Raw genomic sequence first — 26,086 nt, forward strand, 5'->3', positions numbered from 1 at the left:
GGATTTGGTGCTTTACACGGAATTGATACGAATGGTAGGAGGGCAACCATTTGCTCAGCATTGTTAACATTTAAATTAGTTACGCTTAGTTACTTTAGGTTAGGTATACGATAAACTAAAAAATGGTTAGCTTGTGTTAAAATAATAATTCAAAATACGGGTATTAGGGATTGGCATTTGACGTGCGGGCTTACCAAAATAAATAAATAAGGGATAGGTAACTGAAGTTTTTCAATCCTCCTATAGATATACTAGACGTCCTCCCATATATAGTTTTAACTTAGTTATTAAAACGATTTCTCTTTGACTTCTTGTTACTAAATAAGTTGACATGAGTGAGCATCTTTTGGGAACCGTCATTAGGAACGCACAAAATTATTTAGTCAAAACCACAGATTTATTCAAATATAGGTACGTCTTATTATCATACCGTTGGTTTAACTCTACCAAATGCAACATGCACAAATGATACAATTTTAGATCTTGAAAATCACATACCTACACACGGTAGGTTATTTTAATTAGCTTCATACATGTGTGCTGGTACATACCTACACATGCACGAATACATTGAATATAATATGCTTGTTGGTTGGTAGGTACGGGAGCTCGCTTGTAATTATGTTGCATTAGCTAACATTATCGCTTACACTGCTATCAATTTAATTCAATGCCGTTTGAGCAAACTACGGTTGACTACCGCGATTATAGTGCCTACTTTATGGGTGCCGGATAAACATGTTACGCAACATTGACGTATTTTGTATTCTATTTTCATTACAGTATGAATGGTTTTTCTGCTTTATTTTTACACCTAAAATAAAACATCTTACATATACTGGATGGATACTCAGGAACTGGCCACAAGCAGCGACCGATAGGGAAAGATGGAAGGCTGTGGGGTGGGGGGGGGGCTTTGCCCAGCAGTGGGACAGCATAGGCTAAATAAAAAAAAATATATAAAATATACTAGATTTCTTTTTTGTATGTCTTAAAGTAGGTTGTACCTAAAGCCTACGAAGACTTTTAGCAGGTAAAATGTTCATAAATTTTCAGTCGCCGCATCAGTTACAGATGAATGCTCAATTTCAGACAAAGTAGCAAACAAGTCATCTTAGTTAATGTTAACTGTTTCTGCCTGCAACATGCCATAATTTCCACCACAGCCGACGAAACAAAGGAAGCTCGGTGTGGTTGCACCGTCCGTCTGTCCGTCGTCATTAGTACTAATAACTCTATGCGCGTAACAACCTACAATAACGCAGAAGTGACGTCCTTGCGGTTTCTAGAGGAAACTCCCTTTGAGCCTCCTAATAATTCTATCAATAGGCGCATCGCTGCGGTCGATGTGGTAATCGTGTCTAGAATATGTTTGGAATGCAACCATTCAGGGGTTCTGACCATCCATAACAATTGACACAGGAAGCTTCAGACAGAAGAGCAATTTCAATGCGGTCAGACGGTTACAACATGTGTAATTTCCTCGTTGTTTAGGTTCGAATTTTAATTGCATTTTTAGGGTTCTGTACGTCAAAAGGAAGAAATGGTATCTACCTACCTTTATAAGATCATTTATTGTCCGTTTATCGAAAGACCCTGTTTAGGCAAAACTATTGATGAACTAGTTATTGATCTATCGGTAGTCTATCGCACAGAATCCTCGGTGAGCGAGACCTACTCGCACTTGTCCAAGTTTTTTTGTACCCCCAAACCAAGCAGTCATTCCTTTACTAACATTTTAATTTAAACAGGTACTTGATACTTTTAGTAAGTTTTAGGTAGGCATTTGTGTACCTAATTACCTGTAGAGGTAATTACATGTTTCGCCGAAAGGTTATAAAATTGTGACAATATTTAATATAATAATGTTTGCGGGTTTTCCCTACCTGAGTATTTATTAATTATTATTGAAGACTTACTCGCGATACGTAACTATAGGGCCCACATAACCGAATGATATGAACAATAACCATACCATAGCGAACTTATTACTTAGGAACCACACTTAAAAACTCAACAAACTAGGTAGGTACGCATGTTTTATCCTGTTTACTTGCCTAAATGTACCTATCTACTACGAAATTAAGTCTTATCCAGTCTCTCCAAAGATTGGATAGAGCCGATTTTATTCTCGAATCTCTTTCTACCTTGAATTCTTCCAAAAAACCTACCTTCATATATTAGGTAGAGTAGTTAGTATAAGTACGTACTTAGGTACCTACTTCCTGAAGCGAAGAAACAAAAAGCACTCGACAAGAATGAGTTGAAGTCGTCGTGAATGGCTTTAAAACGAAGGGCAGGTCTATGGTGACTGTTTTTTTTTTTAATTCCAAAAATGTATACAGATGCATCCTTAGCCTAGGTATAAATTGCCCTGTTAGGGCGCAGCAAATTAACTTAAGAGGACGAATTGGAATTTTTGGCGCCAAGGATGTCAATTTTTCTCAGTAAATACAAAACGGATCAAAATACAACTTGGTTACCTGAAAGTTCATGATATAAGCCTTATTTTGTTAGTTGTAGAAACATGATTAGGTAACTTTTATAACAGAGAAAAATATATCAAACATACCTCTTTTTAAAAAGAGATTCACATATTATGGGCAAACGGGACCGATTTAAGCCTCTTAACTTTTTTAGTAGTTGAGTATATACATACTCTTTAAAATGGTAGTAGGAATTTTTATTAAATTATCATTTCTAAATATTAAAATTACAAAACCATTTTGTCGCTTACGACTTTTAGTTATAAGCTAGCGCGCGTATTGTTATCCTCGCCCCGCTCAGACGCTCCGACCCCTTTTGGCGCCTTAGATGCGCGTGCCGGTTATGGAATTATTGTTGACCACTTCCTCGCCTTAAATCTACATAATTGTATCGGAATATTTTCAAAAATAATACTATTTAATTTAATTATATTAGACTTACATAAAAATACAAATTCCAATATAGATGTTTATATATTATAATTATGACTTAAAAAAAAAATTAGTTACAAGAAATTTATAAGTTTATAAGAAATTAACAATGTCTAGAAATCTACTATTTAAAAGTCGAAATGTCCGAATAAAGGGTAAATGATTATGATTATACGCTTTAAGGGAAAGGACACACAGCACCGACCAGTGTTGTCACTGAGTAGACTTCTACTTTTGTACACCTCTATTGTCGGCGGAAAATGGTAGCTGTGTTTAAAACCTGCCTCTCAAAGGTCATAAGTACGAGTGTGCGAGTTTGTTTCCAATTCTTGAGATCAACGGTAAAGGAAACTATTGGAAGCAGAACCCAGTAGGTATAGATAGGTACATACTTAGGTAATTTAGAAAGGGCTAGCCAGGCAGATGACTTGGTATTTATCCAAAGTTATCTGCCTGGCAACTTCTATCAAATAGATCAAGACTAAAAATGTTCCGAAAAAACAATAAAAAGCTTACTTATACATAATTCCATTATTTTTTTGTGTAAATCCATTTCCACATTAATTCTAGTCGGTTATACCCATACGGCATCTGTTGCTCATTCGAAGAACTAAAGTTTACGATTAGTTTTGCTACTCGACAACAGATGGCCGATTTTGGGTTGAGGCTGTAGATATGAATAAACGTTTTTACTTTCCTAAAATTAATCTCAATCATGTTATTTTTTTATTAAATAATAATAAAATATTCATACAACGATCGAGTAAAAAGGTTTTATAAAATATTCCGGCTCCCGCTTTTAGTACTGACATCAAAAGATTGACAATTATAAACGGTCTACGGCTTTTTGTCAGTTAAAATAGTGAGATGTGATTTTTCTCATTTCACCGTTCAAGCTTTTATAAGTGCTTTAAGGCTCCAGCAGACCGGATGCGGATGCGTAACCACGCGCGTAGTCACGCGCGTAGTTACGTAACCATGAGTTGTAATGTATGGTATGAGACAGGCCACACCGCTTGCGTAACGTAGACACGCGCGTCGTTACGCAAGCGGTGTGGCCTGTCTCATACATTTCCATACATTACAACTCATGGTTACGCCGTAACTACGCGCGTGACTACGCGCGTGGTTACGCATACGCATCCGGTCTGCTCGAGCCTTTATTGGATTACACAAATGCTTCCCTTAAGAATTTCACTCGGTCGGCAGATTTTGAAAGTAAAAAGTTTCGTGTCACTCAGAAGATATTATAGCCCACAGAATGATTTTAACTTGTCCGACGTTGCTGTACAGGCTTACTTTAAAAAGCTTCTGTTTGAACATGAAGAGCTGTACACTAAAATGAAAAGGACACCTGAAGAATCAAAACGCTTTTTTGAAATCAAGCCAATTGTCAATGTTTTACAGCACCGAATAACGCTATATGAAAACATCGAGTCTCTTCAAGATCTTGTTAGTAAACAAAAAAGCAAGGACGACGAGGATATGAAAAAAATGATAAAAGAAGAAGCGCAGATATATATGAAGCGTATGACAGACGTCGATCGTGAGTTACAGTCGATTTTATTGGAGCCGCAGTTGACAGAAGGCGCCGTGCTGGTGGAATTAAAGGCTGGCGAAGGAGGGCACGAAGCAATGTTATTTGCGCGAGACCTATATGAAATGTATGAACGATATGCAAAGTATAAAGACTGGGATATTCGCATGGTGTCTGTCGAAAAGTCAGACATTGGAGGTATTCTGAAGGCTTTAATGTTTATTGAAGGTGTTGGTGCGCCAGAATTGATGAGAATAGAGGCCGGTGCACATCGTGTACAAAGGATTCCGACGACAGAAAGGGGTGGCCTTATCCACACAAGCACTGTTTTAGTATCAGTTTTCTCTAAACCAAGTAATATGGTAGCAGATATTTCCAAAAGAGACTTGGCAATTGAATACAAATCGAGTGACAAGACTGCTGCACGCAATGGTGTACGTGTCGTTCATACGCCAACCGGAATAGTAGTGGAATGTAGTGAGAAACGGTCAAAGACGAAGAATAAAGACATTGCTATTGAAGCATTAAAGACTCTTTTGTTAAATAAGGAACAACAGGAACTGAAGATTGAAGGAAGACCAAAGGTATAGATTTTGTGAAAAATAAGGTTGATTAAGTTTTTTTGACGACGATACAATTAATTACCTAACGAGATCACCTTCATTTCAGATGGATGCTGTTGAAATAAATGATACAATTCGAACATATAATTTCCCACAAGATCAAGTAACAGAGCACCGTGAGGGTGGTGGCACTATTCATAGACTTCAGGCTTTCATGGAAGGGGATTACAAACTGGAACAGATGCAGCAAAATCTTTTGAGGGAGTACAAGCGTCAAGCATTCTTGGAGGAAATCAGTAAATTTTCTGAAAAACCGTCCTGTGACAAGTAACCTCTGATATTTCCATTAGGAAGCATTTCCAAAGATTTTAGTTAATTGGTATGGTAGACGGTAAACATCAAAACATAACATTGTCTAACTACATGAATAGGCACTTATTTAAAAAAGAGATTAGCAAAGTCTTTCATAGCATAAATATCATGTTTTGCTCCTACGCGATCGCAGGTGGAAACTTGTAAGAAATAAAATATGGCATTGGCTATATTATGTTATATTCTGATATATTGTATCATTATTATTTAATTAAAGAACTTTTTATAACATAAAGTGACATTAAAATTAATTGGGTACAAGATTATGATATTACATTATGAGATAATTACGCAAGTGTTGTTAAACTCCAGGAAAAAGGGCTGGCTAGCGTTCTTGATTATAAGCAAGAAATAGATCGAAATAGAGAAAACTTCTATTCGGCAACAGATGGCAGCATGTGGATATACTCGTTCTCGTTTGTATTTTAATTAAAGAAATATTTTACGAACTTGAAGCTAATAATTTACAATGAAATATTAAAATAGATACTCAAAAAATTATTAAAGCCAATAATTAACGAAAAAATATTATAGATTGGCAATTTATGAACGAAGTTTAAAGCTGTCCTTGTAATTAATGTCAAATGTCAGATCAGCTGTTCCATCAAATTATAACCTATAAAAAATAAACCGATTCAAAATAGTGTAATTTTAAAATTTCCTGAAAGATTGTATTTCAGTGTATATCAAGTCGGACATAAACACAACAGTCGAACAGTGAATAAATATTTTTTTTCCTTCAGTTACATTATGTCACTTACAAGAATAGTATTTTCACGGTCTCTATTCACCGCTGAAAAGCTTACTTTATTTCGAAGATGTAGTTCACAAAACGGTGTCAACTTATCAGATCCTGCTGTCCAGGTTTACTTAAAAAATGTGATGTTGGAGCATGAAAAACTACTCATCAAACTAAAAAGAACGCCAGAAGAGGCCAGGCGGTTGTTTGAGATAAAACCAATTGTAACTGCGCTAGAGCAGCGGATCACCTTGTATGACAACATCGAAAACCTCAAAGAGCTTAGTAAAAAACAGAGCAATGAGAAAGATGACGAAATGAAGGAGATGATAAAAGAAGAAGCTCAGATATATTTGAAGCGTATGACAGAAGTGGATAATGAGTTGCAGTCGATTCTCTTGGAGCCCCAGCTGTCGGACGGCGGAGTACTGCTGGAGGTGACGGCTGGCGCTGGCGGACAAGAAGCTATGTTATTTGCGCGGGAACTGTTCGACATGTATGAGCTCTACGCCAGGTACAAAAATTGGGAAGTTTGCATTGTTTCTCTTGAAGAATCAGACATTGGAGGTACTAGGAAAGCCTCAATGTTTATTGACGGGCATGGCGTGCCAGAACTAATGAAAGTTGAAGCTGGCGTGCACCGTGTACAACGTATCCCTAGTACCGAGAAGGGTGGACGTATTCACACAAGCACTGTCTCGGTAGCAGTCCTTCCGAAACCAACAGATGTAGAAGCCAATATCCCAGAAAGGGACTTGGTCATTGAAACCAAACGTGCAAGTGGTGCGGGTGGCCAGCATGTGAATACCACAGACAGTGCTGTCCGTATAATTCATACTCCTACGGGTACAGTTGTGGAGTGTCAAGAAGGTAGATCACAAATAAAAAATAAAGAAATTGCTATTCAAAAGTTAAGAACACTTTTACTTGAAAAGCAGCAACAAGAGCAAACATCAAAAATTAACAATGAAAGGAAATCACAGGTTTGTTGTCTTTTTATACCTCTTGTATCAATTGTCAATGGTTATCACATTGGATCAAACTGGTAACACAAGGTGTCTTAACCTTTGGATGTCTTCAACTACAATGTTGCCCTAATAGGATAAACCTCTTAATAGAACTTTGCAATTGTTTACAGATTGGCTCCAGTAACAGAAATGAGAAGATTCGGACGTACAATTACCCACAAGACCGCGTGACAGAGCACCGGGAGGGTGGTGGCACCGTTCACAATCTACAGGGCTTCATGGAAGGCCAACACCAATTGGAACAGATGCAGGAGAATCTGTTAAGGGCCCAGAAACGTCAGGCATTCTTAGAGGAGATCAGTGAATTTGCAAAACAAATAAAATCAGCAGATAATAATTAAAACCTTTGTGTGAGCAGTCATATTAAATTATTTAAGGATAGGAATAGCATTGACATTTTATATTAGTTTTGTTTGAGAATTAATTAAATAATTTTATTGTTAGTCACAAATTGTCTTCTTTTTATGGATATCAAATTATGGGCTACTTTTTGGGCTTTATTAAAAAACATTGATACTTAAATTTTTTCATCAGGCATTATTATATCTACTGGTCCGGGCAAGAAGGCTTGTATTTATAGTGTGTCCCTTTCTAAAAGGTAAAACCTTGACAAATCCGATAGCCAAGTCAGCTACTAGTAAACAAAGTCAGCTTACCTTCAGTCCTTCAGGGCATTTTATTGTTAGAATTTTTTTTTTTTTGCTACACCATCTAGAAAAGAGTATGATGCTCAGATCACTGAGAACTAGAACAATCTATTGTTTTGAAATGTGCATTTCATGTTATAACTTAGGTATGCAAAACTCTTTAATATCTACTTTTTTCACATAAGTAAGTTTTCAATAACGATCCTGGCAGTATGATTTAAAAACTTAAAAAAAAAACTTCACTCAAAACGCTTTTTAGTTTCTTTTTGTTTTATTCTTTGAGAATAAAATTTTTACTGAATTATTTATCGTGTTTCTTATAAACTATGTCTGTTTCAAGAATATTTTCTTCCATGCTAACTAACGGTAAAAATATTAGATTACTTCGAAAGTGTAGTTCACATAATGGTGTCAATATAGCCGATACTGCCGTCCAATCTTTCCTAAAAAACATGACGGCGGAACACGACATTCTAACCTCGAAAACAGAAAGAACACCTGAGGAGGCGAAACGACTGTTTGAGATAAAGCCAATTGTAAAAATATTGGAGCGCCGTAACAACCTTAGTGAGAACATAGAAATGCTAAAGAATTATGAAGACCAGAGAGACGACAATGAGAACAAAATAGAAGGTGAAATCCAGGGGTACATGAATCGTATGACAGCAGTAGACCGTGAACTGCAGACGATACTCTTAGAGCCGCAGTATACTGAGGGTAGTGCGCTTCTGGAGCTGTCGGCCAGCACGGATAAACAGGAAACCATGGTATTTGTGGAAGAACTATTCGAAATGTATCGAAGATACGCTGAGTACAAAGACTGGGAGATTTACGTTATTTCCCAACAAGAGTCGGAGGCTGGAGGCCTCGAGAAGGTTTCAATGTTCGTCGAAGGCGTTGGCGTGCCTGAACTTCTGACAACGGAGGCTGGTCTGCACCGTGTTATAAAGACCTTCGAAAATGAAAGCGGGAGAAATGTTCACACAAGCACTGTGTTAGTAGCAGTTATGGTTAAGCCTACAGATAAGGAAGTAAATATTGCCGCAGAAGACATTTGTGTTGAAAATGTCAGTTACGAACCAGATGACAACCTGTACCCTGAAGCAGCTGTCCGCATCACTCACACGCCAACAGGTACTGTGGTCGAGTGCCAAGATACTCAATCATACAAAGAAAATGCAGATATTGCTCTCAAGAAGATGGGAATGATATTATTAGGAAAGCAGCTAAAAGCACAGGTATGTCCTTTTAACCATATACCTGTTCAGTTGACTTTTTTTACAGCAGAGATCTAGGTATTTTAAACCGACTGCCCAAAACGAAGGAGGATATCAATTAGGTTGTGTAAATAAGGCTTTATGTAAGAAGCTTCTTTTTAATTATTATTTTTTGTTTACAGTCTAATTTCAGTACAGAGCATGAAGAGATCCGAACATACAGTTTCCCGGAAAACATTGTGACGGACCATCGTATGGGTGGCTTGACTTACAAAAATTTACATGACTTCATGAACGGTGAAAACCAACTGGAATTTATGCAGGAGTATTTTCTGAGAGAGAATATACGCAAAGACTTTTTGGACCAAATCAGCCAATTCACCAAAGAATTTGATATGAAATCTGCTGATAATATGTAAACATTAAAAAATCTTTTCAATAATCTTAATCATTTATTTATTAAAACCAAACAATCACATTTCAGTAATTCAGTAAATAGTCGACTTCTAAGACATATACTTAAATGACAGAGATTCAAAATACTAAATTCTAGTAATATTACAAATATTTCATCCAGTGGTGTGAACCTAGGTAGGTACTGGCTCAATGCAAACAAATTAACTTTATTGAAGATTTGTCCTAAACTGTTTGTACCTATATTAATTTTGCATATTATTGTCAAAATAATACGTGGATCCTTTAAAATGTTCACCAGCAGGACGGAAATAATTAGTTAAACATTCAGATAGGTATAAAGCAAAATTTAAAACATTAGGTACGTAAGTTTAAAATCATGCAGCCAAACGTTTTACAAAAGCTATAATTTTTATTCTAATTTTTTTATTATTATTTTGTTCACAATTTTAAAAAGTTAACCCCACATGCCAAGGGGGTAATTGAATTTGTGATATGATTTTTTCATATTGCTTCCTATTGTGGCACAAAGGGAGCACACTCGTATCATTTAAAATTTGATATGTGGGAATGACATGTAATTTTTTTAATATCTACCTATTCTAAAAGCAGAGATCAATACAATTCATAATAATCATAACAAAACAATTGTAATATAATGAAGAGTTATTTCCATCAATATATCTTTGAATTTACTAAGAAAAAATATTCCGATAAACTATGACACATTTTAACAAAACGTATAATTCAATCTATTAATATCGTACCTATTTAAAACAATACCCGACTCTCCGACTTGTCGTATTGGCTATTTAAAAAAATTACCTAAGCAGGTATGCACTTGCACACTGGTTGACATTGCAGTTAGGGTTCCTTTGATGTTATTGGCAATGCCAGTCAGGTAAATCTTCGACGTCGATGCACCTACATCGACAGTCTGGCCTCTTTATGCTTTGCCTACCCTAGCTTTGAACCTACACTTTACGCCAGATATTTGACAATCAGAAAGATACTCAGCGAAATCCATGTCTTGCTGTTGCCAGGTAGACTGCCTCGTCCGCACATGTCGATGTTACTCTCCTGAAAACACATTAATTGTTCAAATATTTTGTTTGGTTATCAATATTGTTGTGGACTAGAAGGTGGTTTTCCCATCGAAGGGTCAGTTTCGTATCGAGTATTAACAGTATGGTTTCCTATGTACCTATTTATCGTCACAGCCTTAAAACTTCTACTGTTGAACAAAATCTTCCCTTTCCTAGATTGTTTAGTATATAAATTAAAGTACCTTCCTATCTATTTATCTAACTTGGTTCGTTAAACTAGGAAAGTATATGAATTGAAACGTATTTCACTGACCTCAGTGTGATTCCTAATGCACGAAGTAGGCTGCTTCCTATACAAGGGATGCATATGCTTCAGACATGGTAGTGACTCGTTATAGTTCACTTCTGTCGCATCCACCGACATGGCCGCGACCTCATCTTTTGGGCAATTGGCGTCTACTACGATCATTAGCATGTTTGTATAGTTGACGTGTTGAGCAATGAATGGTCGGCCGCACTCCGTCACTGGTTTGTTCAGCTTCTCGTCTAAGTTGTTATATTCTAGCTGGTACAAGTACATCTCTCTGTCGCAAGGAGTCGGTCGCGTTCGGTTTATGAGTACCAGCTTCTCATAGTCTCGCTCTAATACTCGCATGTTTGGAGGTTTCGACATGTATGGGTCATCCGTTTCTTCATCGTTTTCGTAGCTCTGGTATGCAACTGTCGAAAAAACGCTATTAATTTCAAGAACGAGATTATTAGAGTCCCCATGCAGAGCAAACCAAGAGAGCTTGTTAGAAATACGGCAAAAGGTTTACCTTGTATTAAAAAAATATAATAACATGCAGAAGTAGAGATTGTTTTAAAGTAAAAATAAGTCGGCATTTCAGAATTACAGCGAAAGTGAAAAAACGTAATCGTAGTAGAAAATATTTACAAATCAGTAACTGCTATACAAAAAAGATAGAAATAGAGTAAAATATTATGTTGGGTCCCCAATTAAAAGAAAAATTAAGATGCGAAAGTGTCTCTTCAGCAAAATAAATAAAAACATTAATTTGACTACCTACCTAGGGTTCTTATTAATAAGGTTTAATTTTATCTGAATAAATTATTTAATTAAAAGTACATAGGTAGTATCTATCAAACATGCAATATCATCGTAATTTGGGTACCGTATTGTACAATCCCCCGAAAATCGAACAGTTGTTCTTCAATAGTTGGTTTGGTCTTATTAGTTTTTAACAACAGGTATTTATATCTAATTTTAAAAGGTCTAAGATCTAGTCTAACATCATGCACATTCCGGTATTCTATCAAGCCTACTCTCATTTCCACGAGCCAATTCTTATGCGAACAAAACTTATCTAAACATCAGCCTTGTTTCAGTCTCAAATAAAAGCTCGGACCGAGAATAAGCTTGCCTTCTATTGGAGCACATAACTAAAGTATCAAAATATAAATAAACTATAAGAGAATTATCTATAGGTCGACACGTGCGTATGTGCTCGCTCTACATAAAACTCACCAGTGGGTGTAACATTCTCTGAAAAAAGATGGAGTCATTACTACTTTAGTAGAAATATCTAAGTCCAATTGTTGACTCCATGAATGAATTTTGCTTTCGCTACAGATATCGTGAGAACCAGCTACGAAGTAATGTTGGGTGCAGTTGAATCGCGGTGCACACTCGCATGCACCCAAAATAACTTTCGTGTGTTGTGAACAAGTGTCCCAAGTTTTTATAACTTGACTATTATTACGTGTTCGTTTAATCTAAGTTTGACTAACAACCTAATAGTTGTGAACACAGATTTATTTCCGTTTCGTAAAGATATTCCATGCACAGAAACATTGATAAGCACAACTCTGTATCTCGCCCAAATAATGTTTGCTTCCAGTTAGACAACGTACCATTTCTACTAAGATAATTGTATTTGTCTAGTGCTCGTTGTCATGCAGATTGACAGAACATGCCGACAACGCAAGAGCAACATCGAATGCGCAGATACACAACATTTATGGCCTATCGATCCAATATTTATTTGACTGTGGAATATTCTCGAACTATCCTGGCACATGTATGAACATGGAACATGGACTTGTATTACAGTGGGTTACGTACCGTCATCGAAGGAGTAGCTGGATGCTTGAGCCAAACCTGTCGTTATGGAGTTGTAGAACCAAACCGTGGTAGCTAGGAACCACGCCATCACGAGGCGCAAGTTTTCAAGGGGCTGAAATAAGAAAGAATCTGCTCAGAAAGCACCAAAATCCGCATAGGAAATATTGATATATTTTTTTTTTTTACTAATACGACATGTTGAACTGTGGTGTCATAAAATGTAATTGAAATAATTGATGTTACGGTAAAGAGCATTGTCGCTGGGTTCGTAGTTTTCTTCTCTCTAAAGCAGACCGCTTGATAATCAACAATATGCACTGCCTTGTACACCTCATCTTCAACTAATCTTGACATGATGTCCGGTCGAATCTACAAATGAATACAAACGTGTACTTTAGCTATTCTGTATTGGAATTTAAAGTAGATTCTTGTCTGAGATATCTTACCCTCCCGAAGAACTGGCCAGTCTGTGTAGAATCTTCACTAACAATTATCCAGCCGTTGTTGTCCACCAAGTAACAATCCCAGTTGTCTGACTGGCACGTTGTACACTCCTTGTTATGTTCACACTAAAAGAGCAAAGATTTGATTTATAATAAAACATTTAAGTATAATCAGCCATCAATGGTGATGAATTATGATGAAGACCAACTGTTGATGATTTTATAACTATGGGACAGTAACCAAATTATTTTTGTGAGAAGCCATCATTGAAACAATAGAAAAAGTGTAATACTTACCGAAGACGTAATATTATCAAACCATTCACTGAGCCGCTCATGTTTGAACTGGAAGCCAACGACAGCCGCCGGGGCCTTCCTATGCCCATCTCCGTGGAAGACGGCATGTGATGCTGTGACCAGAGCCAGGCTGACGTTGAGGGGGAACTTCACAGTACTCAAGTCTACACTGTAGACATAGCTCAGAGGATCTACGTAGTGCTGCTCGACTGCGCGTCGGTACCAAACTTCTTCGATCGCTCGCGGCCATTGCTTGCCGAAGTCTGGCCTGAAAAGTGGTAACGTAGGTATCATCTTCTAAACCTTTGATTTGTTCCAAAACCTTAAAATAGGTTTATAAGATTCGTAATAATACTCTCCCTCGTAATCCCTCTTATGTCCGTTATTGACTCTTATGTACCTTTACTATTTATTCCCTTTAGTAGTAGGTATCTTTATAAACTTCTTTATGTTTATACTTAGAGGTCTTAGAGATAGTCTTCTACATACTTCCTTACGTAATCTTCCTATGGACTACCCCTATGTACTGCCTTATATACTCCCCTATGTAGTACATACCTTAATGTATCATCGAATGGTATCTTACTTGTCATTGTCATGTTCTTTGGGTGGATGAGTCTGCCAGCGCGTTAGTCCGCTGTGGGTAGACAGGAACGCCACGATGTACCCAAACCGTTGAATGAACTCCACCCTGTTTAAAATTAACTTTATTGTATATTTTTTATACCGTTTTTTTTATATTGACTTTCATTTCTGAAACGCTGCTCGAAGAATATTGTTTTTGTATTTAATAGGTTCATCCTAAGCAACATTTTCTTTTGGCATTTACAAACGTACAATAGGCTAGTTTCCTAAAAAATAATAATTAGTCCGTCTTGTAGATTGTCCAAAATTAAGCGATACGTATTTTTTCTTTTTTAAATTGGATCAGAACTTGTTAAGATATAGCGTGTTATAGTTGAGTGTGACGTCACAAGTTGCTACAATTTTCAGGACACTGTGACGTAAAAGGCCCCCACTCCTAATTTTTGAAGTGTATTATCTTTGTCATTTTATGTTTAATTAAAAAAAGAAAAAATACGTATCCAATATTTTTTGATTATCTAAAAAGCGGACTAAATATTATTTCATTATTTCGACCCTGGACACTACCCTATTAATACAAACCCATCCGAAGCTGCTTGCTAGAGAAAAATTAACACAAAAAAAGTCACGGTTTCCCCCTTATCTGAATTAAAGCTGATGACTTTAAATCCTAGTTGCGACGGACCCATTACAGTACCCTGTGGCACTCTTTTGTATCCCTTCACGTTTTCAGTTGAAACCATTATTTTTTCACCAATACATTTCTTGTCTTTTAAAAGTAACCATCCCATCATCATATATCATGCAGAATATTGGTCCATGTCGAAAGTACGAGTATACTTTACCTCGGCAACAATCCGATCACTTTTGTCAATGGGCTATCCGGGTGAAAGTAGTAAAAATGCATTCCAAATAAATTATATTGTTTTTAGAAATCATAATTGTGCTTCAATCAAATACTCCCTGTGTGTGCGCTAAATTATCCACTTGGTTAAAAATGTGAAAAAGAAAATATAAGTAATTTTAGTTAATAAAATGAAAACTACTTACGCTTTCTCATCAGATGCAGAATCGGATATGCTCTTGTTAAACCACGCGGTATTTCTCGCGTCGTATACCAAGGCCTGCATCAAGCCATGATCGCCTTGCGGGAATAAAATAACATGATATTATTGGCGTTGCCGGTAAGAAGTTGAATTCAGTATAAACAGGCGACATTTTTTTAGATGAGTAACATAAATGTAGGAAAACAATCAAGACAATTTGTCACTTACAATAATACTCATTCCTTGGGGTGCTATTAGATACTTTGCTCCTTTCTCTCGTTTCTGGTGTTCCTGGTGAGCAAAACATATTGTTAATCGCGAAATTGCTTTTGTCTTAAGAATCTTACTTAAACTGTAGTTCTTTTAGAAGTCTCAATATTTTGTAAAGCAATAACTCTTCATACAAAATATGCTGTTCACAATCTTGACCTCATTTAATAATTTCATCGATAAATGATTAAATGGTTCCTAGTTAATCAATGATTTACCATTGTTATGCCGCTCATGTCCAGGTTTATTCTTGTGGTGCTCCGGAGGCCGAGGCTTGGCAGGCCAGCGCCAGCCAGGCTTGGCTACGCGCTCCAAGAAATAAAGAAGCTCTTCCTCCGCAGTTGCAAACGTGCGTTCATAATGCCGGCAGTACATCCTATAAAGAACAACGCTCTATTTATTGACGGATAGGTAATTTTTAATCACTCATTAACTTGTAATGCATCAGAAATAAATAAATTCATAAGAGATTGGCCTATCGTTAACTCCCATTTCCGAACCAACTATTCATATATCAGACTACATTTTTGTCTAAATAGAAATTCTTTCATTAAGGCTTGCGATCTATTCCGACCTTCCTTCAATTCCATCAAAATAGGCATCTTCGATCCACTTTTATCTTCTTCAAGTCCTTGTTTCAAATTCCACAATTTTATTTCTATCTGGATAATAGGCTTACTCACCAATCAGGATGAACGCTCCACTTATCCGACAGGTACTGTCGCGCCGAGATGTTCTTGGAAGTCAGAGACAGTCTATGGATATCATCAGTCGGTGGCGGTGTGATGCGGTGGCGTCCATAGTTCTCGGGTATTGCCACTACCAGCGTGAAGGGGGAGTCGCTTATGCCAGTCCAGAAGTAATGCCTTTTTGCTCGGGATACTCTTTTCTGGAATATTATTTAGGTAAGTTATACAATGTGTCCCGGGGATAAGTGACCGCCCGAAATTTTTTGAATATTTGTACAAAATTAAGGATAATTTCCTTTATATTTGGGACTTACCGCCTTTGGCTTTTTTTTTATGATTTTTTGTAAATACTGTGACGTGCTGCAGTTTTTTTAAGATATTTCCTAAGTTTTTACATCTTTTTAAATTCTTTGTTCTTTATTGACTAGCCGACATCATAGTTTATCAATTAAAATTATCAAACATAACAAAAATGTAATAAAACATTTATTAGAAAAAAAAGAAAATAAAAATTCAAAGAAAATAACGCCTTTTTTTCAGTTTTTTCAAAATAAGTCCAATAAATGCCCCCTTAATATCACTTTCTTTTAATTTATTAATAAACTACATGATATTTCCTACAATAGCTCACAACAATGTTTGCTGCTATTTCAAACAAATGCAAAAATGCAGTCAGTTGAAATTTGAAAAAAAAGAGCAAAGCCTGTTATTAACAGGCCTGACAATATTTTTTTTTTAATGATTTTTTTCAAAAATATAAATGAAATTATCCTTAATTTTGTACAAATATTCAAAAAATTTCGGGCGGTCACTTATCCCCGGGACACATTGTATACGTTATTATTGTGTGTAGACAAACTTATTCTACGTTTATTCAATCTGATGGGACAAGTTCTCTTTTGAATGATCAGTTAGGAGTAAATAGCAAAACTACATATCTACTGTCTGTGGTTAATTAACTTACCATATCGTCCAAATGGTACTTGACACTCATCACTTTGTTGCCTGTTTTCTGATCGATAATTTCTTTTCGTAGCTGTAAAAAATAATGAAATTAGAACAAGTTCTTTGGAATTGTTAGGTTATGTATTTTTTGATGAAGAAAAAGTATGTAGGTAGAAAAGAAAATATGATCTAAGGCATCGTTACAAAGTCTATGTTTTTCTTATAAAAGTAATTGTAGTATTGAGACACTTACTGCTGTTAGTTCTTTGCTGAAGTTCCTGGGGCCTCTGTCATCGTCAAAAAGTTCAACTTCTATCATATCGACGCTGTTGTAGCTTGGCTTCAAGATTTGTTGGAACTGGAAAATAATTAACCCATTAAAAATAATTGAAGTTCTTCTATTAAAAAAAACTTGCTTGTTGCAGGTAATTCTGTCATTAGGTATATTGTGTAAGGAATTTTCAATCTTTATCAACAAAAACATTTTTTTTGTACTTCGAAAATAATAAATTATGTTCATTATAGCAAGTGTAGGTTGAAAAAATATAGGTAATACTTACCACAGGCCTCAGATCCGGGTGTATCAAGATGTATCCATTGTTTGTAACTATAAACGCGTAGCCATTCACACCGATCTACAACATCAAATCGTAAATAAATACAAATTCATTCTTATAGAGATGTTTATTGATAATATGTAATTAAATAACTGTACCTTATAAGGTGTCATGAGAGCTTGTATTTCAGAAAGAGGTACGTCAGTGCCAGCGATTCCCAACAGTCTAGCTATACGCATCTGAAAACATTCGCAAGGCAATACATAACACTGACACGAGTCAACAGAAACAAAACACAACACACTTCACATTCAATTGTTTACTATTTATTTATATTTTAGTCTCAGGCTATCTGCAAATCAATATCGCTAAAGTCTACGTTACCATTGTATAAATCTACGTTCGAAATATAAAAAATATTATAAAAATATGCTGTATGTTATTTTTGTAAGTAAACAGTCAAAAATTGTTCTAACTACAAGGTATTCCGCATCTGGCGACGTATTGGCCATCAGACTACAGTTATTATACAACATTATGACAATCTCGTAAAACTAGCAATAAATTACTGATTCTTTAGCATCTAAGCCCCGTTAGGCGAAGTTCTATATATTTATTTATATAGAACTATATTAAGGGATTCTAATTTTATATCCACGGTTACAGGTTCTAGCAAAACTACTCAAATATTAAATAATTTTATGTTAGAAAATTAAAATTCTACACTTTAGATTCTAAAAAACCCACTACCATTTGATTGTAAGTATACAAATACCCTTTGGAATGTATCCTTGTAAATATCTGTCGAAATTTTAAATTAATCATAGAAAGACAAAGATATTGCGACTTATGCTAAGCAGTGTAGACCTCAGACTGTATCCCTTAGTTAAATATGTGAACAAACATTGAAAGCAGCACCACAGGCATGGCTGGCATGGCACCCGCCGCGCTCGTCCGTCGTCTGTCAGGCATCGTCTGTCACGTCTCACGGAGGCATATGGTCTATGAGCGGTGGCCTACCTCTTTCTGGCCGTTCTCCTCTACGGACTGCGATTGGTTGTGGACGTACGAATGCAATAAAATATAATAACATATAGATAAATGCGTTGGAACAACTTCCGCTAGAAATTAAAATGGCTCCTCTTTTCGAGATACTAAATATTTCTAAAATTGTTAATATCAAAAATTGCCATTCTTAAGAAGATATAATAATAGTTTAAACTCAATAGATACTCAAGTAACAAAAGCCCCATACTAGTCATGTGTACGCCGGGCTGCACGATACTCTTATTCAAAAATATTTACATTTACTTGTCGTCATAAAAGTCAATTTTTAAAAAATTGTCTCTACGAAGACATCACTATATTCAGGCAATAATACTTTATTTCATTAGATAGTGTGTGTAGTGTATATAGATCATAACTCTTGCATAGAAAATTAACTTGATGATTGATAGAAAAGTCGTTCATAACACCCTAGTGGTCTACGCCTACGAGCTAGTAGAAACTACGTCACTACAGTAAGCCAAAGGGTCGGACAACACATCGGTCAGGCGGTGCGGGCTGCGCGCGCGCCGCCTCCGCGCACACATCTATCGAGGACAGATGCATCGCTAACGGGGCCAAATAACACTGTACCGTTACTGAAATCCAAAAAACTAAATCATAAAAACTCTCTTGTATCTTGCAAAACTTTACAATTAAATCATCAAAACTTTCTAAGTGTAGTACCTCTTTCGTAACCGATACCCAGTAAGCTTCATTTATCAGTACATTCTCTGTGATGTTCTGAGGGGAAACCATCAAACAAAACGGAGTTATTAATAGACATTGACATGTAAAAGAAGACAGACAATAGAGTAAAGTAATAAGAAGAGATAGGGCTTACGTCCAATTAGTAGGAAATATAAAACCAATCTGTAAACATAATCTTTTGAAACAGATAACAGGTTTATTCGGTTCATGCCACATGGAAAATTTAGAATTTGGAAAAGACGTAATGTACAGCTAAATAATAGAGACAAGAGAATAATTTGGCTAGAAGAGAGAAGAACACATAGGTACACTGAAAAGGATAGTTTAATTAATAATAACGCAAATTAATTAGGGTACGCAAATCATTCTCTTTCCCGAATATTTAAGTGAGATATCAGACACATTTGGGGACTTTCAAGTACAGGGTTAAGTAAAGTGCGCGGGGGATAGCTCACCTCGTTGTGTCGGAGGTCGTACACCGGCATGGACACCGATGTCATTAACTGATACTGGGAATTTCCGAGCTCACTGTACTGGCCCTGTTTCATCTGAAACCCATACCGATATGTTATTAGATTGTATTGTTAACGAATCATTTACAAATTCTCTAACAAACCTAACGTTGGTTGCACTTAGATTTTGTTCTTATACCTACTTCTTTAAGCACAATATTATTTGGTTTATTAAATGCCCTTTAACTGACCTGAGTAATTCTCCATCGTCTATCCTGTTCTTTGTCCGAATTGAAGAGATTTTTGTCCCTCCGCTGGCTCATGAAGCGTTCTTTCTGCTCCGCTCGCTCGCGTTGCTCCCATAGATAATCTGCTACCTTCGGATCCTACGCGTTTAGAAATTAAAATCACCATGATAAGTGAAAGAAAAATACTACGCATGTGTGGTAAGTTTGCCTTACTATAATAGGCTTGCCCGGTAAAATAAACGGTGTTCGTAGAACTTCCCATGACCTTGATTGGTGGGAACACTCTAAGGATCGAGAGGAGTGGAGACAAAATGGGGAGGTCTTTGCCCAGTAGTGGGACAATAAAGGCTAAGAAAAAATAAACGTAGAACTTACAGTGACGTTAGCATAGACGGGTGTCCAAACAACAGGATGCTTTTCTCTCTGCAGCACGAGCGGGCGCGCGAGCACATTCACATGTTCTAGAACGCGCTCGCGCACCTCCGCTAGAGTACTCAGATGCACGTAGAACCCGCGATTTGCGCACGCCATCCACTTCACCTCTCTTACGTCTGCGACCTACATAACCCTCAATGTGTTACTAAACATCCTTCATAAGGCTTGACACTAACGACGGCCTTGTGAGTGCTGCATACATTGTCACCTAGCTAAGTGCCCTGCAGCATGGTAAGGCTTTACAACATTTATATTTGAACTATCTACAACAACAGCGATGTTGTGGTCTAGGGTTCGTTGAATTTGTTAAATGTAATAGAAATGGTAAAGAGATTCTAAAATTACTGTAAGAAGAATCAAAGTAAGAGGGTAAGAATAAAATGCATGTCCCAAACAACACTACTTAAGAAACAGGTTTAAACAACAGATCAATTCATTAGATAAATGGTAAAAATTTACGTTAAATACTCAATTTTAATTGAATATTATAAAACTTTGGGAACATTCATTAAGCGAAAATCCAACAGATTTACTGAGAATCATGGAACCATAAACAGTACGTTGACCATTTTGAATTGGACAAGCATAGGTGAAACACAATAATTTAAACAGGGACACCAAACTTATCGTTTTTCGCTCAATAAACGTTGGTTTAGTTATAGTGTATTTGTACGATTCAAATACAAACTATTATTATTCTATTTTGTACATCCCGATATTGAAAGAGTAGAAGAAAATTATAATGACCCAATAGTTGAGTTTGAATCGTACAAAAGTGTGAATCCAGACGTGTCTTCACCAAAGTACAGTACAAACACTTTATTTAGCAACACACTTGACAATACACTGCACACATGTATGGACCCACAATAAAAAACTAACACCACGAACATGAACTACAAGCAAAAGCACATTGAGATTGGAAACAACGAACTACAGAAACACAATGCAATGTACAAGTACAATGTACAATATTATACAGACAGGGTACCACATTCTAGGCGTACTGGCAGATTGGTACGAAGGAAGGTCGCACAATGACTACGACACACAGTAAGACTTGAAGTGGTACTACCTTTACCTCACGCCCTATCAGGTACGTAAACACTCTCACTGGGGTCTCATACTTCCAGTTGTACTTCTCAAATATTTCCTTGTAATTGTACGGTACGCCGTCTGTTACCAGCATTATTGCCTGGAAGTGACAAATGTTTTATCTGAGTATGCCAAGATGTCAAAAGGTCATAAAACTGTATTTTTCATTAAAGTTGCAGCTTTCTTCTTTGCAGATTTAAAGGACAATGCCGGATTTTGTATGGACCCTGTCCCCACCCACCAACAGACTTGAAACTAGTGTCATCGGAAGCGCATCCTTCGATAGATCATGATTATCAAAACGATTTACTCCAAATGTATGGGGTTTTGGAAATACACGACATTTTAGTATCCACAATTAACGTAACGTTAGGTTAGGTTAGTAGGTATACACCGTGACTTTTTAGTCGTCTTACAACGGCAGCCGATTGTAAGACGACTAAAAAGACCGATTTTGAAATCTATCTATAAATATATAAAACTCAAAGGTGACTGACTGACTGACTGACTGACATAGTGATCTATCAACGCACAGCTGAAACCACTGGACGGATCGGGCTGAAATTTGGCATGCAGGTAGATGTTATGACGTAGGCATCCGCTAAGAAAGGATTTTGATCAATTCTACCCCCAAGGGGATAAAATAGGGGATGAAAGTTTGTATGAAACTTTGTCAATTTTAAACCGATCGGACTGAGACTTTGCATGCATAAAGCTACTATGGCGTAGGCAACCCTTAAGAAAGGATTTTTATATATTCCATCCCTAAGGGGATAAAATAGGGGATGAAAGTTTGTATACATCTTCTTAGATTTTATGAAGAAGTCCTTATGACGAATCAGAATTTTATGATGACGTTCGCTTAAATACGATTTTGATTAATTCAACCCCCACGGGTGATAAAATAAGGGATGATGAAGGATGTAAAATGTATTAGTTTGAACCTATCAGTACGTAATGGAACGAACAAAATAATGTTTACTTCTAAATGTTGAGAAGTCCTGCGGTGCCTATATCTCATTATTATTGTCGTTATTATCTCAAAAGCCTTTGTCCCAATTATGTTAGGGTCGACTTCCAGTCACGATGCAACTGAGTACCAGTGTTTTACAAGGAGCAACTGCCTATCTGACCTCCACAACCCGGTTACCCGCTCAACCCAACACGCCTTGGTAAGACTTACTGGCTTCTGACTACCCATAACGACTGCCAAGAATGTTCAATGACAGCCGGAACCTACAGTTTAACATCCCCTCCAAATAACGGTCATTGGTATCCAAAATATACGTAGAAAGTACATACGAACTTAGAAAAGTTGCATTGGCAGGCACTTGCCAGACCTGGAATCAAAGACGCACGGTCATACTTGAGAGATTGGTTCTCTACCCACTAAACCACCACGACTTCCACTAAGTCACCACGACTTTGTAATCTATTTAATGTTTTTTTAACGTAATAATACGTGTGATATTTTTTCCACACACAACTTAAATGCGGACTAATTAGAATCACTACTTTTATCCCTATGGTCACGTCTATTGCGGTTCAGTTCTCAGCGTTTTGTTTAGTCTGCTGTGCTTTTGCCGTTAAAGTACAAAAATTAAATATATGGAACGTTTCTAATGGTTATGCGTATTCCGTTGTTTTCAAGTCAACGGGCCCTTAAAATTCAATATCAGACTATTCAGATCTTTGATTTTGCTGACCCCGTAGTCGCTCCCATAAGGGACAGGATCCGCGTACGAAGTCGCGGGCAGAAGCTAGTTTTTTTTTTATAGAGAATATACAAAAAGAAAATTAAATTAGACTAACTTTGAGATAGATTCTTTAAATTAAAAACATCAAAATCGGTCCACCCAACTCTGAGTAATTGGTTAACAAACTTGAAGTTAATTGATTATTAAGGATACTAAATTGTCTTATAGTTCCTAAACCCCATACTTTTGGAATGTGTCTCCATAATAAGAAATGATCTATTAAATGAGGCGCATCCAATGACACTACTTTCAAGTCTGTTGGTGGGTGGGGACGTTTTTAGGCATTGTCCTTTGTAGCTCTTGCAAGATCGTAAACGATCTTTTATCTTGATCAATTACCTGGTTGCAGTTTGCGCCTCCACTGTTATTTCTATATATCTCCAGTAGCTCGAACGCTCTCGTCAATGCAGCTGAAAAGTTTGCTATCTCCTGTGTTTCAAAACTATCCATCGCCAACTTTAGTTCCCGTATATTTCCCAGAGTGGCCTAAAAACAACGAATAGATGTGATGTTATGTTATGGAGTAGATAAGAAAGTTATTATAGTCTTTATCTCGATATATTGTTTACATACTATGTTCAAACAAAGTGCTTCTAATAAATTACACTATCTACACATTTTTACATGCCTGCACTAGAGAATCTTCAAAACACGGTACGATTTCTTCCACGGTGTCAGCAAAAGTTAGAACGTTGACAAAATCATTGTTGCCGAGCGTGTCAAGTATGTTGGTAACGACGTGTTTAGCGATATCCCGCCTTTGCCCGGTCATTGACCCGCTTCGGTCAACTAAAATGATTACATCCTTTGGACTTGCTGCCGCTTCCATGTACCACGCTCGCGTTCGACAATCGTAGATATCCACGGGGTCAGCCCTCCATTTCAATGCTTAAACATTATGACAATTCGATTAAAAGAAACCAAAACACGAGAACTATAAATCAACGTTAAGTAATAGGACAGTTAGGGCATATCAGCACTTAGAATGTCATTAAATTAACCAGATTGACCATCATTATTTGGTTCAAATTATCTGGCCCCTGGCCCTTAACATTGACCCTATCAATCATTCGGAGATGGTGTAACTGTGCTTTTTATATTGTATGTGTTTGATTACCGGGATAATGTCTCATGAAGCCAGTAGAACTGCCGAAGTATTGCCATGACAACGTCGGGTCGCTCTGGTAGTTGTTAATGAAGTGAGTGTCCAGTCCCTCCGACCAGTGGATTCCCTTGATAACTTCAGGTGCTGCAATAAATAAACCGTTGCAAGTATTCCGTCCGCGTAATATTTATGATTACACGGTTATGGTTACTCACCCCAAGCATAAACATTTGTTGGAACATGTACACTGCTAAAATTAGTATTTACTGGAATGTTTGAGAAGTGTGGGTTTTGTTGCGTGTGCGCATTCTTTGACGGCGGTCGTACTATCCAACTTTCCTGACCAAAGTCTGTTTCAGGCGTTGTTGTGATTGACACCTCGTCCCATGGTTCCTCCATTTCTTTACTATTGTAGAACTGAAAGTCTTCAGGAACTGGCTCATTTTGTTTATCGAACGCCATGTTTTCAGCAGCTTCCACTATCCTTTTGACGGCGCTGATCTTCAGTTCCATCATAGCGCGTATATCGTCTGACATGCTCTGAACTAGTTTTTCACCATCTCTTGATTCCACTTGAGCGGATTTAAAACTCTGGGTGGAGTAAATAAAAATATTTTACTAACTTCCTACATAAGCTCAATACTTATAAAAATATAAAACGTATACATACATCCTGAACTTCTTTCTTCCTGGTGATAAACTCTCCGAAATGATACAGCTCAGTACCAAGCTTAACCGCCCATGCTTGGACCCTACAAAGTAATTGATTGACAGTACTATAAATCAAATCTACAAATCATATCGTGTCAGGGAACATTTGCTCAGCAGCATTTCCGAGTTACTCGTTCTTTATGGTTTTTTTACGATGTTAGCATACCGATATTAATAGATTCCTTCTAGTTCAAAAGCAAGTTGAACTTATTTGTGAACTATACATTATTCTGTTACCATGATTACAAATTGTAATCAATCATGTATTTAGCACGTTAATTAACGGAAGCCATTGGTGTCGGTAGATGGGTGGGGAAAATTAATAAATCAAGTAATTAGAATATAATTACTTACGAGTTGAGCGATATTTTGCCAGCGGCATCATATTGTGCACTAGCCGAGCAGTCCCTGGAGTCCAGGAACAAAACCAGCAGAAGTAACACGAAGGCGCCGACACACTTGCACATCAGAACCACTGCGTTATTGAGTTCACTGACTAGAATTGCGGCAGAACATGTTACGTTTCTAATCTAATTATGACATTGATGATGTTTAGGGATTCCGATGTGTTAGACCGTCGAGAGGTACGGGGCGACGAACATTGATAAGGTTGATAGGTATGCGGTGTAGTGCGCAGACGCGAGAGAGCGCGGGGCGGGCATGCGCGCTGGTTCCCTTGCGCGGCCCGACTGGCGACCTCCGAGCCGCGTTGTTTGTGTATCGCGGCTGTGGCGCGTTAACGTAACTTGTGGATTCACACGCCACCTGACACGCATCGATTGGTATCGCCCTCAGCACTAGGTCAGCGTGTCTATAGGACGCGTTCCGAGCTTTCGTTCCCTGCTATTTGTTATGCTTCCGCTTCAGTACGTTAATCGGGATTGCGGGTAGTAGAAAATGTTATGCTTTTAGGTAGGTACCTACTTATATGAGATAAATAGCTCCTTATAACAATAACAGTTGATTGAATAATGGGCTTTTATGCCACATCTCAAATAGGCTATATAGAAGTGGGTATATATAAATATATATAAATAAAATGATGGTTAATACGTTGATAATCTTCAGTCAAGGTATAAATAACCACGTT

General features: G+C 37.1%; 4 protein-coding genes across 15 annotated transcripts; 3 read left to right on the plus strand and 1 right to left on the minus strand.

Annotated features, from left to right (window-relative positions):
• The first annotated feature begins 4,082 nt into the window (after positions 1-4,082).
• LOC110378551 (peptide chain release factor 1) lies at positions 4,083-5,523 on the plus strand. Its single transcript, XM_021337868.3, has 2 exons — positions 4,083-5,039; positions 5,125-5,523. The coding sequence occupies exons 1-2, from the start codon at positions 4,095-4,097 to the stop codon at positions 5,347-5,349; spliced, it is 1,170 nt and encodes a 389-aa protein (XP_021193543.3). The 5' UTR covers positions 4,083-4,094; the 3' UTR covers positions 5,350-5,523.
• Positions 5,524-5,974: 451 nt separating this feature from the next.
• Positions 5,975-7,608, plus strand: LOC110378556 (peptide chain release factor 1-like, mitochondrial). Its single transcript, XM_049836583.2, has 2 exons — positions 5,975-7,112; positions 7,268-7,608. The coding sequence occupies exons 1-2, from the start codon at positions 6,141-6,143 to the stop codon at positions 7,496-7,498; spliced, it is 1,203 nt and encodes a 400-aa protein (XP_049692540.2). The 5' UTR covers positions 5,975-6,140; the 3' UTR covers positions 7,499-7,608.
• A 648-nt stretch (positions 7,609-8,256) lies between these two features.
• LOC110378563 (peptide chain release factor 1) lies at positions 8,257-9,440 on the plus strand. The gene is made up of 2 exons (XM_021337884.3): positions 8,257-9,042; positions 9,204-9,440. The coding sequence occupies exons 1-2, from the start codon at positions 8,257-8,259 to the stop codon at positions 9,438-9,440; spliced, it is 1,023 nt and encodes a 340-aa protein (XP_021193559.3).
• A 93-nt stretch (positions 9,441-9,533) lies between these two features.
• On the minus strand, positions 9,534-25,880 carry Stj (straightjacket). 12 transcript variants are annotated; one of them, XM_064043618.1, is made up of 29 exons: positions 25,351-25,880; positions 24,956-25,037; positions 24,501-24,876; positions 24,298-24,429; positions 23,809-24,068; positions 23,520-23,666; positions 21,404-21,523; positions 20,269-20,451; positions 19,897-20,031; positions 19,649-19,741; positions 19,170-19,226; positions 18,459-18,485; positions 17,597-17,677; positions 17,442-17,516; positions 17,135-17,239; positions 16,901-16,972; positions 15,931-16,136; positions 15,466-15,623; positions 15,206-15,268; positions 14,982-15,075; positions 14,777-14,809; positions 13,933-14,037; positions 13,347-13,614; positions 13,053-13,175; positions 12,850-12,975; positions 12,607-12,718; positions 12,010-12,027; positions 10,795-11,201; positions 9,534-10,515 (listed from the first exon to the last, which is right to left on the minus strand). In XM_064043618.1, exons 1-29 carry the CDS (start codon positions 25,461-25,463, stop codon positions 10,417-10,419), a joined length of 3,870 nt encoding a protein of 1,289 aa, XP_063899688.1. In that variant the 5' UTR covers positions 25,464-25,880; the 3' UTR covers positions 9,534-10,416. The 12 variants fall into 12 exon arrangements, with proteins under 12 accessions (XP_063899688.1, XP_063899690.1, XP_063899692.1 ...); XM_064043620.1 differs by having other exon boundaries at positions 21,410-21,523; positions 25,351-25,879; XM_064043622.1 differs by lacking the exon at positions 18,459-18,485 and having other exon boundaries at positions 25,351-25,879.
• Between the last annotated feature and the right edge of the window lie 206 nt (positions 25,881-26,086).

The sequence above is a fragment of the Helicoverpa armigera genome, chromosome 3 (assembly GCF_030705265.1).
Source record: "Helicoverpa armigera isolate CAAS_96S chromosome 3, ASM3070526v1, whole genome shotgun sequence".
Taxonomy (NCBI): domain Eukaryota; kingdom Metazoa; phylum Arthropoda; class Insecta; order Lepidoptera; family Noctuidae; genus Helicoverpa; species Helicoverpa armigera.

Coding starts and splice junctions, on each gene's coding strand:
- LOC110378551 (XM_021337868.3), top strand. CDS start 4,095: ATGCTTCCCTTAAGAATTTCACTCGGTCGGCAGATTTTGAAAGTAAAA. Junction 5,040..5,124: donor AGATTGAAGGAAGACCAAAG/GTATAGATTTTG, acceptor CCTTCATTTCAG/ATGGATGCTGTTGAAATAAA.
- LOC110378556 (XM_049836583.2), top strand. CDS start 6,141: ATGTCACTTACAAGAATAGTATTTTCACGGTCTCTATTCACCGCTGAA. Junction 7,113..7,267: donor ACAATGAAAGGAAATCACAG/GTTTGTTGTCTT, acceptor AATTGTTTACAG/ATTGGCTCCAGTAACAGAAA.
- LOC110378563 (XM_021337884.3), top strand. CDS start 8,257: ATGACGGCGGAACACGACATTCTAACCTCGAAAACAGAAAGAACACCT. Junction 9,043..9,203: donor GAAAGCAGCTAAAAGCACAG/GTATGTCCTTTT, acceptor TTTTGTTTACAG/TCTAATTTCAGTACAGAGCA.
- Stj (XM_064043618.1), bottom strand. CDS start 25,463: ATGTGCAAGTGTGTCGGCGCCTTCGTGTTACTTCTGCTGGTTTTGTTC. Junction 15,269..15,465: donor ACATGAGCGGCATAACAATG/GTAAATCATTGA, acceptor TTTGCTCACCAG/GAACACCAGAAACGAGAGAA. Junction 13,176..13,346: donor TTGATAATATTACGTCTTCG/GTAAGTATTACA, acceptor TTGCTCTTTTAG/TGTGAACATAACAAGGAGTG.